At 40.3% G+C, this 17,287-nt stretch overlaps 1 protein-coding gene across 1 annotated transcript in view; it reads left to right on the top strand.

Moving 5' to 3' along the window:
• Nucleotides 1–17,287, top strand: part of LOC132324044 (amine oxidase [flavin-containing] B-like) — a 51,903-nt gene that overhangs the window by 9,223 nt on the left and 25,393 nt on the right. The window contains exons 2-3 of the mRNA XM_059840003.1: nt 8,168–8,262; nt 9,135–9,272. Of these exons, the coding sequence (XP_059695986.1) occupies nt 8,168–8,262; nt 9,135–9,272 (233 nt within the window). The remainder of the gene's footprint in view (nt 1–8,167; nt 8,263–9,134; nt 9,273–17,287) is intronic.

The following is a 17,287-nucleotide window of genomic DNA, read 5'->3' as shown; positions in this document are numbered from 1 at the left end:
CTTGAGAATGAGCAAAACTTGGCAAAACAGATAAGCATTTCTCTTCTGAGGCAACTGTTGCATAATTTTACAAAATTTTCCAGATGCAACTTAGTCTTTTTTTTCCCACATTGCTGTGTATGGAAGGCAAAACTATTCTTCAGAGTAAATCTGACTGGCATTTTATTTGCTTGTAGATCTCTTCATAATAGTAATGCCTGAAAGGATGCCTTTAGGAAACTGCCTGTATAGACCCTCAGCCAGTTCACTGTGCTCAGCTTTATTTGATCCAGTGCTGTGATCTGTTTGCTGTAGTTCTTTCAGTTCTTTCCTTTTTTCCCCCCCTCTATTGTGTCTGTTGTGTTTTGAGGCAGCCCAGATTGCAAACTAGTAGAAAGGGATGACCTAAGCTAAAGGCGGCCCTGGGACTGAGGGTGTGTGATAATATCAGAGTAAAAATGATAATTATATTATTAATATTATTATTATTAATATTAACTTTTTCAGTATATCCTGGAGCCATAACAAAGGACATACAGAATGTGTTTGGGTTTGATTTTTTTACCTGACTGAAGCCTAGAAGAAGACTTTTGACATGCTTTTAAAGTATGTGAGGTGGCCATGGCTGTTCATGACAAGTCCATTAAATGAAGAGAACATAGTAAATGATTGATACGAGAAATACTTTGAAAATCTGGAGTGCCCAGTTTTGTCAACATGAAGTTTCAAGGGGAACTTCAGATGTAAAAGTGAAGTGGAAACGAGGAAATCCTTGGGCAGAACAGCTGTGCCTTCAGTGCTTAAGCCTGGGTACCACTGAACCACAGGTGCTGGGTTTCCACCCAAATGTCACAAGTTGTCTTCATCTTGTGCTTGGCAGGGCTTGAGCTTAACACCCCTCAACTTTGGTCATCTCACTCATATCTGCCCAGGCTCTGGATCACTTAACCAGCTGCAATGCTTGGGACAGGCATAGGCTGAATGTTTGCAATTCTGATTTTAAGAACTTAATAAATGCTGCTCCCTGCCCTGTGGATGGATCATCCAGGAGCTCTTGCAGGGAGAAGAGATCACAGAAAGCTGGGACTAGAGTTTATGCTCCCATGATGTCCCATTAACTCATGGGGATGCTCACAGTGACCTCGGTGACAAAATTACAGAATTAGAGCTCAGACAGGAAAACTCATTGCCTTGGCTAGACAATGAAATGCCAACGGAAATAAATTATATTTGCTCATAGAGTGCTGAATCTTAGTCAGAAATGTTAGGTCTTTTGTACAAATATTTTAAGTAAATGTACAATTTAGGCAGATAGGTTGATGATGTCTCTTTCTGCTCCTTGGGGTTTCTGAAACTGTAATTTTGTTGTTTTCCTAAGCTCTATAATGTTCTAGGTGGGTGATATTCATTTTAATGGCATTAATTGCAGCATGGTGATACAGTTTAGGAAATCAGAGTATCTCCCCCCATGGCCAAATACTTGGGTCAAAAAAGAGTTGCTTGCTAGTTTTCACTGTACTGTTTAGACAGGAAGGTAAGGCATGACTGAGAGTGGCAACTCACATTGGCCCAGCTCTACCATGGTTTTAGGTTCTGAACTGTAATTTTTGAATTTTCTTTGGTAAGACCGAGTCAGATATCTAAATTCCTCTTGTTAAGATGGCCCAAATTAGAGAAGTTAAAAGGTTGCCTTCACACTGAAGGCACAGTATTCTTCACAAGAGCAAAATTCCTCGACCTTTCCATAATGTGAGGAACCTTACAAAACAATCCTGTACCACCTTAACTGACCCTGACCCTGGGTTTTGCTTTTTTGTTGCTGTTGTTGGTTTTTGTTTTATTTACAATCCACATCTATAATGCCTTGCAGGCATTATTGTCTCAAGCCATTATTTCAGTTAAAACATTTTAGCTGGCTGATGATGAGTGACAGAGCTAAAGGTGAGCAGTGCCAGGTTCAATCTCTCAGTGGTGGAGCAGTAATCAGATTGTGTTCATTAGAGCACAGACAAGACCAAGGCAGTTCCTGTTAAATTGCAGTTTCTAGCACAACAATGCAATGAAGGGGCTGTGGAGCACCAAGGAGAAATCCCACTGGTGCAAAAAGGCTGTTGGCTGTGGGGGAGGTCTTCTCCCTGCTCCTGCCCTCCGTCCCCCCAGGGTCACAGTGACATGGAAGCTGTCACCAATGCTGATGGCACTGAATTACAGGATGTTGTGGGGACATTTCTTAGAAGGAGGTCAGAGAGCCCTGAGCATAAACCAGGAGGGGTTTTGTTTGAATTTTTGAGTTATTAGGTCTAAGCAACAGCAAACTGGATTCTTCTGCTAACTGATCTAATTTTTACATGCTTGAAACTTAATTCCTGATTGATGGAGTGTTTTTTCTCTTTCCCCCACAATTTACCTCACCTGCTTGGGGCATATTCCTCTCAGTTTCTTCTTACACTGCAGCTGTGTTGACCACAAATGGTGGTGTTCTCCCCAAATGTCCTTCTGCAGCATTAACAGATGGATTTTGGTTTTTTGGGCACAGTGCAGCAGTTTTGACCAAATTCATTTATTTGCTGTATGTATTTTGCAAGTATTCCTGAGCATCAAAAGTGGTAGGTCAGGGATACTGTAAAAAGACATTCAATAGTGAGGAAAGTTGTATTTCCCATGTGATCCCACAGCAATAGCAGCTTCTATTACTTTTTGTAGGTTTTGACAGATTTCCTGTTTTTTCCTAACACTTTAGATACTTCAGGTGGGGATTTTTTAATTTGTTTATTTGGGTTTGGTTGGTTTTTTTTTTTTTTAGTTTTTTCTTTGAGACTCATTACTTAAATTAAGAAAAGAAGTGACCTCTCTAGTCAAAATGAGACTTATATTCACAATCATGAAGAAGAATATGAAGATTACTAAAATGGCAGCTTCACTGTGTTAAATATCCATGGACATCTATGAATAATTGAATAATTCTGTTAAAAATACTTGAGTTCACCTAGCTTAGACCCTGAACTGAAGTCTTGTCTGTATGTAATTAGTTGTGATATGTTTCCTTTTTTTGCTGTCAGTCTTGTGAAACATTTCTGCATCCCACAATTTCTCCATTAACCCCAGGCCAGAGGACTGTGCTTGTTCTTCAGGCTGTTATCCCATTTCCAAGGTGCATTTTTGGGCACATCCTGATGCTGAGCCTGGTGCAGTGTTTGTTCACTGCTCTGGGCTGCACCAAGGCTGCTCTGCCCTCTGGCTCTGTGGAAAGCAGCCTCTGCTACCTGACATCTCTGCAGGCTCAGTCATTTAGGTGTGGCTGAACAGGTTGACAACCAGGGAAAAAAAATCCTTTGCAAACATATCTTTGGTGTCAAAATAAATACAGGGAGGAAAATGATGGCAAATTCCATGAATTGGAGGAAGTTCTGCATTAAGAGCTGCAAGTTAATACAGCACAAGTACAATGGCAGCATTTCTTCCTGCTCAATGTACAATTTTAGTCAAAGGGAGGAATTTTTATGGTTATAAGGTGAACATTTTTTTTTGTACCAGCCATTTTAAAAGCTATTAATTGAATGCCTGTGGCTTAGAACTTTCTTTGCTCCCTCCATGAATTAAAATTTAGAATTTGTGGATGATTTTCATAATTATATAAGAGAAGAAATTTGTTTTTCCTAGAAAGGAGAAAATAATTATGGAGGAACATGATAAAGTAGTGAGTAATACAGAGAAAGTACAGCAGAAATGCCTTCAGAAATTTACAGCTTTTCAGAGATGCAACTTCCAGTCATGTCCTTCCTAGTGTTTTTTTTTCTGAAATGCTAAGATTAAAGGGTGTTTCAGTAAAGTTGCTGATTCCTGGCAGAATAGAATGGTGTTATTAAATTTTAGGTTTTTTAGAAAATTTGCTTTAAAATGCTCTTTAGATAGACAAATATATTTGATCATAGAGATGCATTGTAGGGGCACATGGGGGTCAGATGAAAAATGAGACTCTACTCACATTTTTCAATTCAGATATAAATATGATAAATAAAATATTTCTAATTTATATAATACAAGTATATGTAATCCATATAAACACACACACACACACACACACATACATATATATGTATATGAATAAACTTATATAATAAAGGTTGGACTCTGATCTTGGACATATTTCCAAGCTTAATGATTGTATGATTCTATGAAATAGCAGTTTGGATTTTGCCCTAGCATAAATATTTAAAATTTTATGGTTAAAAAAGAATTAAAAATCTGAATTAGTCATTCTCTCAGGATAAAAAACCTGTTGATGTTAGGAAGTGAGGTTGTAATGAAGCTGCTTAGTGAAATGGTGCAATTTAAGGTGTTTAGTAGGTACAGAGACATCAAACAAGAAAGAAAGAAGTTGGAACTGAAGATGAAATAATTACTGTGATGATTACATTCGAGTCCAATCTGTGTGAATGCAGAGTGCTGCACTATGGGGAAAGAAATGATTTTCGTGACTTGAACGTGTGTTATAAGATTCTGGGGGAGGCAATCTCCCACCGGCATCTCTGGGTGGCTGCCTTGGGTACCAGGTTGCCATGGTGACAGATGGAGGCTTGCCTGGTTAAGCATCCTCTAAACACGGTGGTATTTTCAGTCTGGGGCTTCAAATAATCATCTTTTCTTCTTTGTTGTTTGCATTAATTACCTGCCTTTTGAGTAGAACTCAGGTGAGGCTGCTTGACTGATTTCTGCTATATCTCTCTATATATTTGTATATGGCTCTCTGTGGCCCCTGGGAGAAAGCTGACCTGTGCTGGAAAGCCAATTTCTGTCTTCTGTGAAGTGGTGGCAATAGTGGCTGAGCCCTTATATTGCATCAGTCACAGTTTTGGATAGATTTTGCATTTCAATGCAGCTCTTTGCCTTGCTTGTGAGGAATGGGGGCAATCTCAAAGATCTGCCATTTATTAGTGATGTGTTTGAGTGGCAGGTAAGCCAGAGGCAGAGCTGGAATGTGAAGGGTTAAACTTCTCAAGAGGAGACCTTATATCATGTGTGACTGATTTTTCCAGGCTTTGCTTCACAGGTATGGTGTGTGCTCTGTTTGCAGCAGTGGAGGCACCTCTGACTCTTGCCCAGAAAAGAGGTTGTGGTTTGTGGGGTTTTCAGCAGCAGTTGTTAGTTTGTGAAATACAAACCTCAACCTCATGCCCCAGTATTCACATTCTAGTGTTTATTTCCATTTTAATTACTTTTGTTGCTGTTCCTGGTGCCTTCCCTGTCCTTGTACCACTTTGGCTCAGAGCTCTCCCTCCCGAACATCCACTGTTATTTAGTGGCAGTCCAAAAGCCCATTTGGGGCCCTGGGTCCAGCTCCAGGAACAGGTATGGAGTGATGTGGCAGTACTGTGATTCCCAGTGTGTGAAGTGCCAAAACCAGCAACGTTCCCACCTGACACTTGCACTGTGATGTGGTGTCTGTCACCAGCAGCCTTGAGTTATCCTGTTCTGTGTGTGCTGAGAGACCAGCTCTGGTCCTTTGCTGTGCCCTCTGACCCTCCTGAGCCGCTGCCTTAGTTTCTTCCATCTTTTTCCTGTTACGTGTTTGTGATGATTTCTGCAGCAAACCTGGGGCCAGAACAGAGCTGTGAAGTGGCTGAGAGGAAGGGGGGGACCACCAGCCCTTGAACTGATCAGGTGATGCTTCATTTGGGAACCCTGCAGACTACATCTTCCAAGCCCCAAGGACACATCCCTCCCCCTGATGAGATGAGATCTGCTGGAGGATGGGCATGGACAGGGCAGTGAGATATTAATGAGTCTTATCCTTCCCTCAACACTTCTGGTTTTTGTTTTTGTTTCAGGAAAGAGGAAAATCCTGTTCATCTTTACCAGGTCCATGTGTGAATATGGCAGGGGGTGGGGGAAAGGTGGCACATGCCCTAAAATGGGGAGTAAATATCAGGTAGGTGCAATCAGGTGGATGAAAGGTGCAGGAGGAAATGAGGAGGTGCTACCTGGGTTGCCAATCAGCTGCAGTTCAGTGGAATTTAGAGAGTTATCCTTTTACAAACTTCTCTGTTGGTTCAGCTCCTAGGAATAAACTGCCTTTGTTCCCAGCTGCACTGCAATGTTTATTCATTAGATTTTAATAAAGAAAGTCAAATCTCATATCCTTTAATCAGTGTTGGTAACTGAATGCTATTAATTGATTACTCAATACCTGTTAGCATGAAAAGCCAGCAGAGACCTTCAGTGACAACAACCTTCAGTTTATGCATTCATTCTGTAAATTATTAATAACTACTATTGATCCTCTCCCAACTGATGAAATGTTCATCTTTTTTGAGAAATAAATTATTTTTTCTTTGACAGATAAGCCAGATTTATTCAGGAGATTTGTTGCTAATTTTTTCTCCAGGAGCCAATCTCTCTTTGCAAGTTTTTTGAAGGGGCTGTCCATGTTTACATACTATGGCTGTTTCTGTATTTTGTTGTTCCTTGGTATCTTCAAATATTTTTGAGTGTAGTCAAGGCCACTGATCCAGCCAGATGTTTTTGCAATATAATTTCCTCAGTAGGAAGTATGGAAGGACCTTTATCAGTTTCATTACTGGTTTTCTCACAAAACACTTTTGTGAAAATCCTAGATAAATAAGCCCAAGAAACTAGGAAAAAAAAAAAAAGGCAGGAGGGTATGATGTTTTAATGGACACATCTGCAGCTGTTCTTCAGAAAATGTAAAATTCTTCAGATTGGCCTACACTGTTGTTACTTTTTTTTGCTTTTTTTTTTTTTTTTTTTCAGATGAGGAAAGAAAGAGCTGAACTGCAGCACATTGCAGTAGTTTCACTGCAGGGCTGGGAACAGGACTGGGTTCTCCTACCCCAGTCCATGAGTTGGTGACCAGAATGTTCTGTAGCCTCTCCCCAGGACTGCTATATTTTCTTCATTTTCATTTCATTCAGTTCTGCCATGTTAGCTTGGGCCATCTGTTTTTGCTGTCAGTGCTTTTTGCCATTTCTTCCACGGCTGCTTTCTGCTTGGAACAATCTGTTTGGATGACAACTCAAAACTGCATGTACTAGGACACACAGAGGGAGCTGATTGCATTCTCATGGTAACAAGGCAGGGAGCCAGAAAGGATAGATAAATTATGATGTATGAGTGTGGCTTCCAGCCTGGCCTCTTGCTGAACTTTATTCAACACATCCTGTTGGTTCAGAAGGATGATACAACCTGCTAGAATATAACTCTTTTTCCTACTAGAAATTCACATGTGGCCAAAGTAAGCACCTCGGTTTATTTAAATCTCAGTTTGTGTGCTGAAGTAAAAGGCAGAGATGTCCTTAGGAAGTTGAGAGGTTGGGCTGGATTCCCTCCATGTGCACCTTTTCTAGTTCTCTTCATTCCCACAGCAGCTTGACACACTTGCTGCAGGGCTTGGCTGATATTTTCCACTGCAATGGTGAGGATTTATGACATCACAACTAGAAAGAGATATTGCCTCCTCTCTTTTTACCATTCCTTCACTTGGATGTCCCAGCTTCAAGAGTTGCAAGATGGAAATAAAATGTTTTAAAAAATGGATGAGAAAAAAGCAATTTTTTGGGGGTAGACTTACCCATACTTTTAATTCTTGTTGCCACACACAGCTGCACATTCTATCTCTGAGTCAGACCACTTGTTCTTCTGGAGATGAAACCTCTGACCTGGCTGTGTGGGAACATTGCTACTGTACTTCAAAATATTCAGAACTGGAAAGCAGAGACCTAGAACAAGTGTCAGGAAAACTTCACGAATTTAGGACAATTCTAATAATACTTCTTCCTTTTTTGTTGTTGTTGGGGTTATAAAAAAAGAAAAGTTGGGAGGACAGCTTTCTGTTTACAAACAGTAAAGCTGGGCAGTTCTCTGCCTGGCTGGGTGACCATCGTACCAAGTGCTGGCTGATGCACTGGAATTCCTGAGCATGTGGTGCAAAACTTGCTCAGCACATGTGAAATTGGACAACAAACTGTTTAATTAGGTGGCTTCAGTTCCTTTTAATGATTATTGGGTTTTGAGGGTTTTAATTCCACCACCTCACCACTCTGGCGAGCCTTTGAATGAAAAATCCAGGATTTGGATGGACAGCTATGAGAGTATTTACATATCAAGTCACAGGAGCTGTGCAGTGCATACACAGAAGTATTCTTTAATTGCTTTTCTTTTTATCTTTTAGGTCTCTCAGCAGCCAAGCTACTGACTGAGTCAGGCTTGAATGTGGTGTTGCTGGAAGCCAATGACAGAGTTGGTGGAAGAACTTTCACCGTAAAGGTAATTATCCCCAGAGCCACTGGTATACTACATATTCATACTTACAGTGTGTGCCATGTGGGGGAAAATTTCTAGAGTACCAGAGGTGGGAAATTTCCTGATGTTGCAACAATAAGAGAAGGGAAAGACTGGCATGATGGTGGGGACAGAATATTTCTGTGATCTTCAACCTCTGGAGTCATCCACCGGGGATGGAGAACACAGTGAGCTAAGTTTCAGAATAATTTCCTGGGGAAAGACACTGCAGAAGTCTCTATGTAAGGAACACCCAGGAGGCCAACCATGCTGTGAAGAGTCTTGAGCTGGGCTGTGGCATGGCCCATACAGAGTGGTGTTAGGGTCACTCTGTGAGTGTCACTCCCTCTGTGAGTGTCAGGGCTGGTTGGAAACTAGAACAACTCCCTTCACTCTATTTTTCTGCTCTGTCTTGATGTGGGACACACACCCTCTCACTCTGTCTCTTGGAAAACCTTGCCTGTGCTGCTTCCTAGGATAGTTTTAAACTGGTCATTGGTGAGATACCTGAGTGAGCAACAGCTGCACAGATGTCTCTGACTCCCTCCTCTCTCTGCATGCCAGGCTCTTTCCTCTTTTTAAGGCTGTAATGTAACAATGGGTCACTTTTTCTGGTTATGAACTCCAAATTATAATCAATGTGCTGGTTATGAACTCAGTATTCACCACACCAGAACTCTACCAAAGAATTTGTTTTCCATGGAGAAAAGAATCTTAGCCAAAATGCTCTTGGAGTATTTAATTTAATTTCATTCCTCTGGATTGCTCTTTTGAGTTGAGTGCTATTTACAAAGGGCTTATATCTTTTGGTTTTGTTTTTTTTTCTTCCCTTTTGTGTGTGTTGTGTGATAAACCAGAATAAGCAAGTTAAATATGTGGACCTTGGAGGGGCTTACGTGGGGCCAACACAGAATCGTCTCCTGAGGCTCTCTAAAGAGCTGGGAGTAGAGACATACAAAGTGAATGAAGTTGAGCACCTGATTCACCATGTCAAGGTAAGAGATGCTCCCAAGCTGCTGCTGTAAACATGAACATTGCAATGATGTCCTTTCTCCTTGTTTCCCACTCTTGCTGCAGTGGAGAGTACCTGTTTGACTATGCAGCATCTGAATTTGTTGGTTAAAAAAATAAGTGTGTTGATAATGAAATCATCAACAAATTGCTATACTAGTACAAATTATGACACACACACATATATGCACTGCCCAAGGTATCTGAAAATCCCTTTCAGAAGTCCTGGATGTATCTCCAGGGGGCTGAAAGTCTCTCAGGATGGGCTTCCTAAACCAGTAACATTTATTATGCTGATGAAAGAAATGTGAAAGGCTGTGTCTGCTTGTGCTGATGGGGAGACTTAACATGCAGAGTAGCAAAATAGTAACTGCAAAAGGCTCTGGGATCCAGACAGTCTTGTGGAAGCAGATCTGAGCCTCCACATGGCCTGAAATAGAACAGCTGTAGCAAAGCTGTTAAAAAGCCCACGTATTCTCAGTAGTCATTCTCCAAAAGAGCATCCTTTCTCCTTTCCTGATATAGACCAGTGCTGCACTTGCAAGAAAGGAAACTTTCCTTGTTAGACCCAAGGAAGTTAACTCTGGCTTTCACTGGATGCTTAGGAAAAGCCATAGTGCAATGACTGGCAAAATATTTTTAGTTGGTGTTTGATCAAAGGTTAAAGACATTGACTGTTTTTAAAACAGCAATAGAGAAAAGATGTCTTGTCATGTTTGCCATTATTTTTTCCACTCAATAGTTATGAAAAAAAAGAGTTTTCTCAAAGTGATTTGCTATGGTGACTGTAATTACCATTTCTGTGGTAGAACTAATGGATATTTCCACACTGCTCTGTGAGCCTCTGGCATCATCTTCACAGCCAAGTTTTCTGTTTGTTCACAGTATTTTCTGTTTGGTCACAGTATTTAGCCTTCAAATCTCCCTAACAGTGACAAGAGGTCATGCCACGAGGGAAAACACTTGACATGGCCAGTCAGGATGCCCAGCTTTTCAGGGCAACCTGCTGTCCTGAAAAGCATGGTGGCATTCCAAAATACTGCCAGAAATCACTGTTTATTTGGGTTGTTCCCAGTCAAGGGTTGAAAGTCTCCAAGGAGAGAGATCCCAGCTGCTGGCTGAGTACTCCCAAGCCATGCTAAGACCCTAAAGGTTATATGGAAACAGTTTGTAGGCTCAGTTGCCTATAGAAGTTTCTGAAGAGAGGAGGGAGAGGACTGTGTGCCAGAATTCCCTGGTAGCCAAGCAAGAGGTAAAGAGAAGAGATAATTCCACAGTCAGCAGCCCATCCTTTGCATTTCATGATTTCATTAATTTAAAATTCTTTATTTCCATTTTTCTATTGTGTTTATACAATTGTGGGGAATCATTAACATAGTTGAAGAATTACTGACAGTAAATAATTGGCATGTGAGCACTATATAGTAAACATATGTCTTGTGGCCAAATCTTTAGCATTTCATGTCTCTTCCACACATTCCTTGCAGGTTTCTGAGCCATGTATCTTGTCCATGGTTTCCCTGAAAATGAACAGTGCTCATGTGCTCCTTGAAATCTGGGCAGTGCTCCCAGGTTGTAGAGTCAAAGTACTCAAAGGGCTGTGTCCCCTGTGTGAATTTGAATTCACATTCTGACCCAAACTTTGTGACTGTGGTCAAATGTAATTAAATTCTGGACCACAAAATTATCCGAGCCCAGAGAGGCAATGAAACCTAAAGGTTTTAATTCTTCTTTTTGCTGCACAAAAATCAGGCATCACAGTGCATCTTGTAAAATCAGCCACTGTTTTTTCTTATACCCAAAGGCAAAATAAAGCCTTTCATAGATAATTAAATTCATTTTAGAGGCTTTTTAATACAAGTAATATATGCAGCTTCTTTGTACTGCAAAATGAAAAGAATGCATTTTGTTGATCTCTGGGTGGGTCTCTGCTAATTAGGCTTTACCAGCTTGATTGGGTTGCATGGTTCTTTTCTCCTTTAATCTTTTTTAATGCCAGGTTCTATTGTGAGATTATTTTTGGCCTTGCTTATATGACGTTTGATATTTTCACAGAAACTCAAAATTATGTTTCTTGCCCTACATTTTTTTTTCTTTTCCCTCCACTTGTTAAGCAGCCTTTTTCATGGACTTTGAAAAGAGATTAGTATGTTCTTTTCATTTTTGTAAATACTGGTTCATCAGCCTTAGTGAGAAAATTAGTATAGCTCTGTAAGTAGTATTTGGTAGGCAAATTGCTGCCTGAACACCATTGATTTTTCAATAGCCTAACTGAAATTAGGTTCATAAATCCAGATTTAAGAAGCAGAAGCAGAACTGTCTGAGAAGTGATCATCTCCTAACAGTTCTCCCACTGGACTGGTAGGAAGATGTAAAAATCTGTAAAAATGCTTCTTAAAATGGGATAACTTCTCAGCTGGCCAGGATGGGATACAGGGTCCTACCTTAGAAATGCACATTTGCTACTTTTGACTAGTGGTGTTTATTTTCCTCACCAAAATGACAGCTTTTGTCTTTTAAAAAAGCAAAGCTAGGAGCACATAACCCCAGTAATTTTTACCATGTAACAGTCTCTGGAGAGAATGAAATCTGAAAACGTGCCAATTATTGTGGGGTTTTAATTAACAAATTTTCCTTGTTAATTCAAGCTGTACTTCACTTCTGTGTAGTCTCATTAACCATGCCAACTTTCTGCATTTTAAAACACAAATTTACCATATTTTCAGTTGTAACACAGATTCACTCTCCAAGGTAACTGTGGAACTGGTTTTCTCAGCAATCCTAAATCTCTGTGAGGAAACATTTATTTGCATGAATGGCTTGCCCAGTGAATGTTTTTACATGATGCCTTCATGTGCTGTGGGGATGATCCACTCTTTGTCCAGCTGTGGTGCCAACTGAACATCCTCTGATCCTATTTTCTGCCAGATCTTTTTATGGGATAATGCCATTGATGCTTCTTGCCAATTCCATATTATAAAAAATGGTGGAAACACTTGTTCCTTCTAATGTCTGTGTTGTCTCAGGCAGGCTGTGGATAGTGCTAACAGCTGGCTGAGGTAGCTGGCTATTTTCACAGCCTGTTGCACCTGAAACATTTCTCTCGTGGTTATAATGGAGTTGTTTCATTTCTTTAGCACCAAAAAGGCCCCAGGACCCATGCTGGGGGTCTTTCAGGTTAAGATGCTGGGGGAAGCATGAAGCATCCCCTCCCCAGTCACTGGATAAGTTCTTGACAGCCACTTGCCACCCCACCATTACCTCAGTTAAGTTCCCTGTAAGAGGATGGAGTTTCCTCATGCTCATCCCTCTGCCAGCAGCTCTGGCTGGAGGTGTCTGAATGCATGTCATGCCCACTTGAAGTTTGGCACCACTTTCATACAAAGATTAATAATTGACAGCTCTGGGGAGAGGGATAATGGGAACCCTGCCTGCAGCACCTCATGAAGGTGAATATTTAATCCTATGCACACAGTGCTTTTAACCAGGACCCCAAGTCTGCACTGATTCTGCTAGGTTGCCTACTGATCTACTTGTTCTGCAAGTAGACTTGCAGAACAAAATTTTACAGCCCTCTTGGGTGTCATTCATTTCATCACTATTGTGCTTATTAAAATGCAGTTTGCAGTGGTCTTGTTGATGAATTAGAAATATGATGGTGGTGTTGTATTGGGATTTAATTAGCAGCTGGATAAGTGACTGCTGTGTCTAAAGCTGCAGAATTCAGTGGTGTTTCTTCTGTGAGATCTGTGATACATGCACTGAAGCTAAGCAATATGATTTATTTAAGCTTTTCCCCTGCCTTGTCTGCAAGTCTAAGGGCAGTATCTTCTGGCATAGTCTGTTCTACAGAACAAAACTGCTTAAATGCATTTTTGAATGACTTGATTAAAGTGCTTTGTTCTTTGTATATGTCAATTAGAGTGCAGTCAGAGAATGGAAAGTCAGTGAGACTCAGTGGCTATCAGTTTAAGTGAGGTGAAATAGCCTTGTGTCTTTTGTTTTCTCTCCTTTTTGGTGACAATTTGTGAACAAGAATTTGGGGAACTGGGAAGAAGACATCTGAATGTTGAAGAAGCTGAGCATCTGCTCTCTTGAAAGGGAAGCCAAGTAAATTCAAAGACACTTAAATTGCTGCAGGGCCTTGGTAGTGTCATGTGTCATTACTGGAACACAGATCTATGTTATTTTAACCCTTTACTGGAGATGAGGATGCAGACATTCCTGCCACAAGATGCTGTGTCATTATCACACCCACTTGTATCTTCAAAAGTGAGTCTGAGGCTGGCCAGGCTCAAGTTGGTGAAAGCATCCTCCAGACCCCCAAAAGGGATATCCTTCAGTCAGAGAATCAAGAGCAGCTTTTGGCAGGAGGATAGGAAAAGCTGGACTAGTTTGGTCCCACTGGACTTGCCCTGTAAACAGAGGGGCATCTTCCCTTTTCTCCATGCCAGCCAGCTAGCAGTATTTGCAAGAAGAAATTTCCTAATTAAGACTTTTTAAATACAAATATAGATATGTGTATTAAAGTAGCTTAAAAGAAGCAATTATGGACAGTAAATCTGCAAAGTGATCTCTGTTAAGGGGGGCTGTAAAGCAGGGTCTTGCAAAGGGTGTTTATTGATCAGAAAGATTGAATGGAAGGCTGGAAACTGTGACCTAGTGGTAGCATGAGGATGAAAGCAGTAAGAAAAATGAACTGTGAATAAAGTATGCATTTCTTAATTAAATTTGAGGGGAAAAAGTCTTCCTGAGTCTTAGCTTTCCCAGACTCCACAGTCTGTTGGTGAGGAGACAAGGAAAAGGGCTTGTGCTCCCACCTGGATTATTTCATTGAGGCTGCTGGGAGAAAAACTTCATTGCATCTGATTGTAGAACTGATCTTTGTTTCCCTTGAGAAGCTGATTAATGTCTACAGGAAAACAGAATTAGAGAAATGTATATTTAATACTGGAGCAACTGGCTGAGCATACTGGGTTTCACATGTCTGTAAAATTTTATGTAAGTTTTCATATTTTTAGTGACCCCACAGTCAAGTTCTACATAAACCCAGTGCTCTAGTTGTGGGACAGTGTGTCCACTCAGATATGCTGTGGGCAGATGCTCTTTTGAAGGATTTCTTTCAAATGAATCCCCACTTTTCTTTTGTTTTCTTTTATTTGTGTTCCATTTATCTGCTTTTTAGAAGGGAAGGAAGATTTTTCTTAAGACTAATTCTAGAAATACTGAATAATTTTCAAATGATTTTATCCATTTTGTTGACTGGTTTAATTCAGGTGTTGAAAGCCACATACAAGCCCAATATCAAAGAGTATTTAGAAACAAAGTCCCTATAAATCTGTGCTTCATAAGATACCTTAATGTTTTTCGTAAAGGTGTTTTTGAGAGTCTGAAAACAAAAAAAATAATCTCATTCTAGTAGGAAGGAGAGTTGGTTAATTATTTTCAGAGCTGATTGGAACAAATAGTTATGTATATATAGTTATAGATAGACTTTAAATTCACAGCAGATCCTCAAGATCCTCAATTTCACTTTCTATATCACTTCAGGAGTGTTTCTCTAATTCTGCTTTTTTTTCAAGTATGACAAGTATTTAACAGATTACATGACTGATGCAGCAGAGTGAAGATGGACTTTATTTCCATAATACAACAGAAACAAGTTGTTCCCAATTAGCTCCTTTCCTTTCTAGAATGCATATTTCAAGCCACTGTGTCTGGCTCTGCAACACTTTAAATGGAATTAGTTTTCTTAATGAAATTCCCAAGACATGTTGGCATCCTCAACTGATGAACTCAAATTAAATATTGAAAGATATTTGGATGAAATTTTGGCATGTTTTAATGTTGTAGCTTTGCACCATCAGTTACAAGGTTTTTTTCTGCTGCAATTAAATTTTCTAACCTTTAAATCTTTTTACCTTTAGAATACCTGTCAGTATAGTAACCAGCTGAGCATTTGAGATCCTGAGTTTTGCAATGAAGGGAGTTCTATTGAAGCTCAGCTCTGTTACAGTTTCTAAGTTGGTTGTAAAATCCCTCTAATTTTGGTCCAGCTACTTGCCATTTTTTAATTGAGAATTACGATTATAAAAGAGGCTTAGTCTCACAAATGTCTTGTTAGAATTAAAAACAAAAAAACCCCAACCAACCATAAAACCCCCACAAAACAACAAACACACACACACACCAAAAAGCAAAAAGCCCCCCTCAAAAAAAACAGACCAAAATTATACTTTTCCATAAGGCAGCAGATGAGAAACAGCATCTGAGACAGGTACAGAGTTACAGCCTGAAGTGATGCTCTTCTGTTCCTGATTTTTCTTGTCACAGCTTGGGATTTTATGGTTCCTGAGTTTTGTATGAATGACATTACTGGGATTTTAGTCTGAGAAAACTGTGTGTGTGCTGTACCAGTGCTGTGAATCAGCAGAGGGCACTACGTGCCAATAAACCTGTCTGGCTGTGAATTAACATGCAGAGTGACAGTCTTGGTGAAGTGAGCATCAGTTAGTCCAAGGTTTAGCTGGTTTAGCTGAGGGAATATCTGTGCTCAGCCAGAGCTGACTTTATTTATAAGATGTTTATACTGTGCTATGAAAAATGCATGGATCATTGTCACCAGGGGCTGCAGTTCACAGTGCTGCATCTCACTCCACCCTTACCTGGGTGCATAATGTTTAGGGGAGCCTGATGTTGTCCTGGGCCTGCAAAAGCAGATTTTCTCCCGAGAATCCCACTCTGCATTGAGATATTGATATTTTCTGGCTGTCCTTTCTCTGCCAGGCATTTGCTCACTGTCACCTTCACAGGAGAAGGCACGTGAGATCTGGTCCCTGTGCTCTGCTGAGTGCTGGGGCTGATATTCAAGGGGCTGCTGATATTCAGTTGTCATCTTGTGAGGCTTTTCCCCCTGTAATAACCCATTTCTTAAGTCAGCTATTTGAACTGAAAAAGGCCTGGTGTGTAAGGAAATCTTTTTTCTGCACGACTTAACACGGGTCAACGGTAACTCAGGCAAATGTCAGTTGACTTGAAACAGATGGCTGAGGAAAATCTGCTGGGAATTGTAAAGTTTGTGACAAACACTGGGTTTCTCATTTCCCTGCTGGTTTGTTCCTGGGACAGCTGGGTTACAAGAGTTTCTTCCCTTTGGTTTCATCTTCTTCAGTGAGCTTTAGCCCCCACTGCAGCAACAGCCTTTGTGAGCAGCAAGTGATTCACGCAATGGCAGGTGGGTCTGCAAGTGCTGATGCTGCTGTTGTGGGTTTTTTTGGAGCATTGCAAGTGGCATCATGAAACCATTTCTAAAATTTTATATGCAAATTAAAAAAGGGCAAGAAATACTTTTGAGCTTCATAGAACTGGTGTTGAAATACCATGTCAAATGATTGGAAGGGATGGTTATTGTTGACGGTTTTATACAGCTCTGATTTAGGTATAAAAATATTTGAAAAGGAAATGTTTTGTGCATCTTTGGGGCATGCAAGTGCCTTGTTATTCTTTAGAAATTACACACCACCAGGAGGCACAGAGAATGCTATTCCCAGTAAATAAGCAAATTTTCCCTAAATAACAAAAAGGTTTTTGTGTTTGCAAAAATGCAAATTCAGCATGAGTGAAGCTGAAATGTTTTGGTTTGTTGGTAACTACTCAGAGCCATCTGTAGTCTTTCTTTGCTGCTGCTAATTTTTCTTCTGTGTAGAATCTAGTCTGGCAGTCTCTTCTCAAACAAAATTCTGATTGACAGCTCCTGGAGCTTCGTTTGTGCAAGAAATAAGGATCAGGCCTTAGGAGATGCCTTAGTAGCTCTTGAAAATAACTTTCACGGGAAACTCACTAACTTTGATGGCTGTTTTTATTTTTTTCAGGTAGGAGTTCGTGTTCTTTATGAGACTTACACCACAGGTTCCTACACAAGAGACATAGCCAAGGTTTTGCTCTTGGCAGTTCAAATGCAGTGAAATAGAAGAACAGTGGAACAGAAATATGGTTTGTG

This window comes from Haemorhous mexicanus, chromosome 2 (assembly GCF_027477595.1).
Source record: "Haemorhous mexicanus isolate bHaeMex1 chromosome 2, bHaeMex1.pri, whole genome shotgun sequence".
In the NCBI taxonomy this organism is placed as follows: domain Eukaryota; kingdom Metazoa; phylum Chordata; class Aves; order Passeriformes; family Fringillidae; genus Haemorhous; species Haemorhous mexicanus.
The sequence above is the reverse complement of the archived record's forward strand: the minus strand, read 5'-3'. Positions and strand labels throughout refer to the sequence as shown.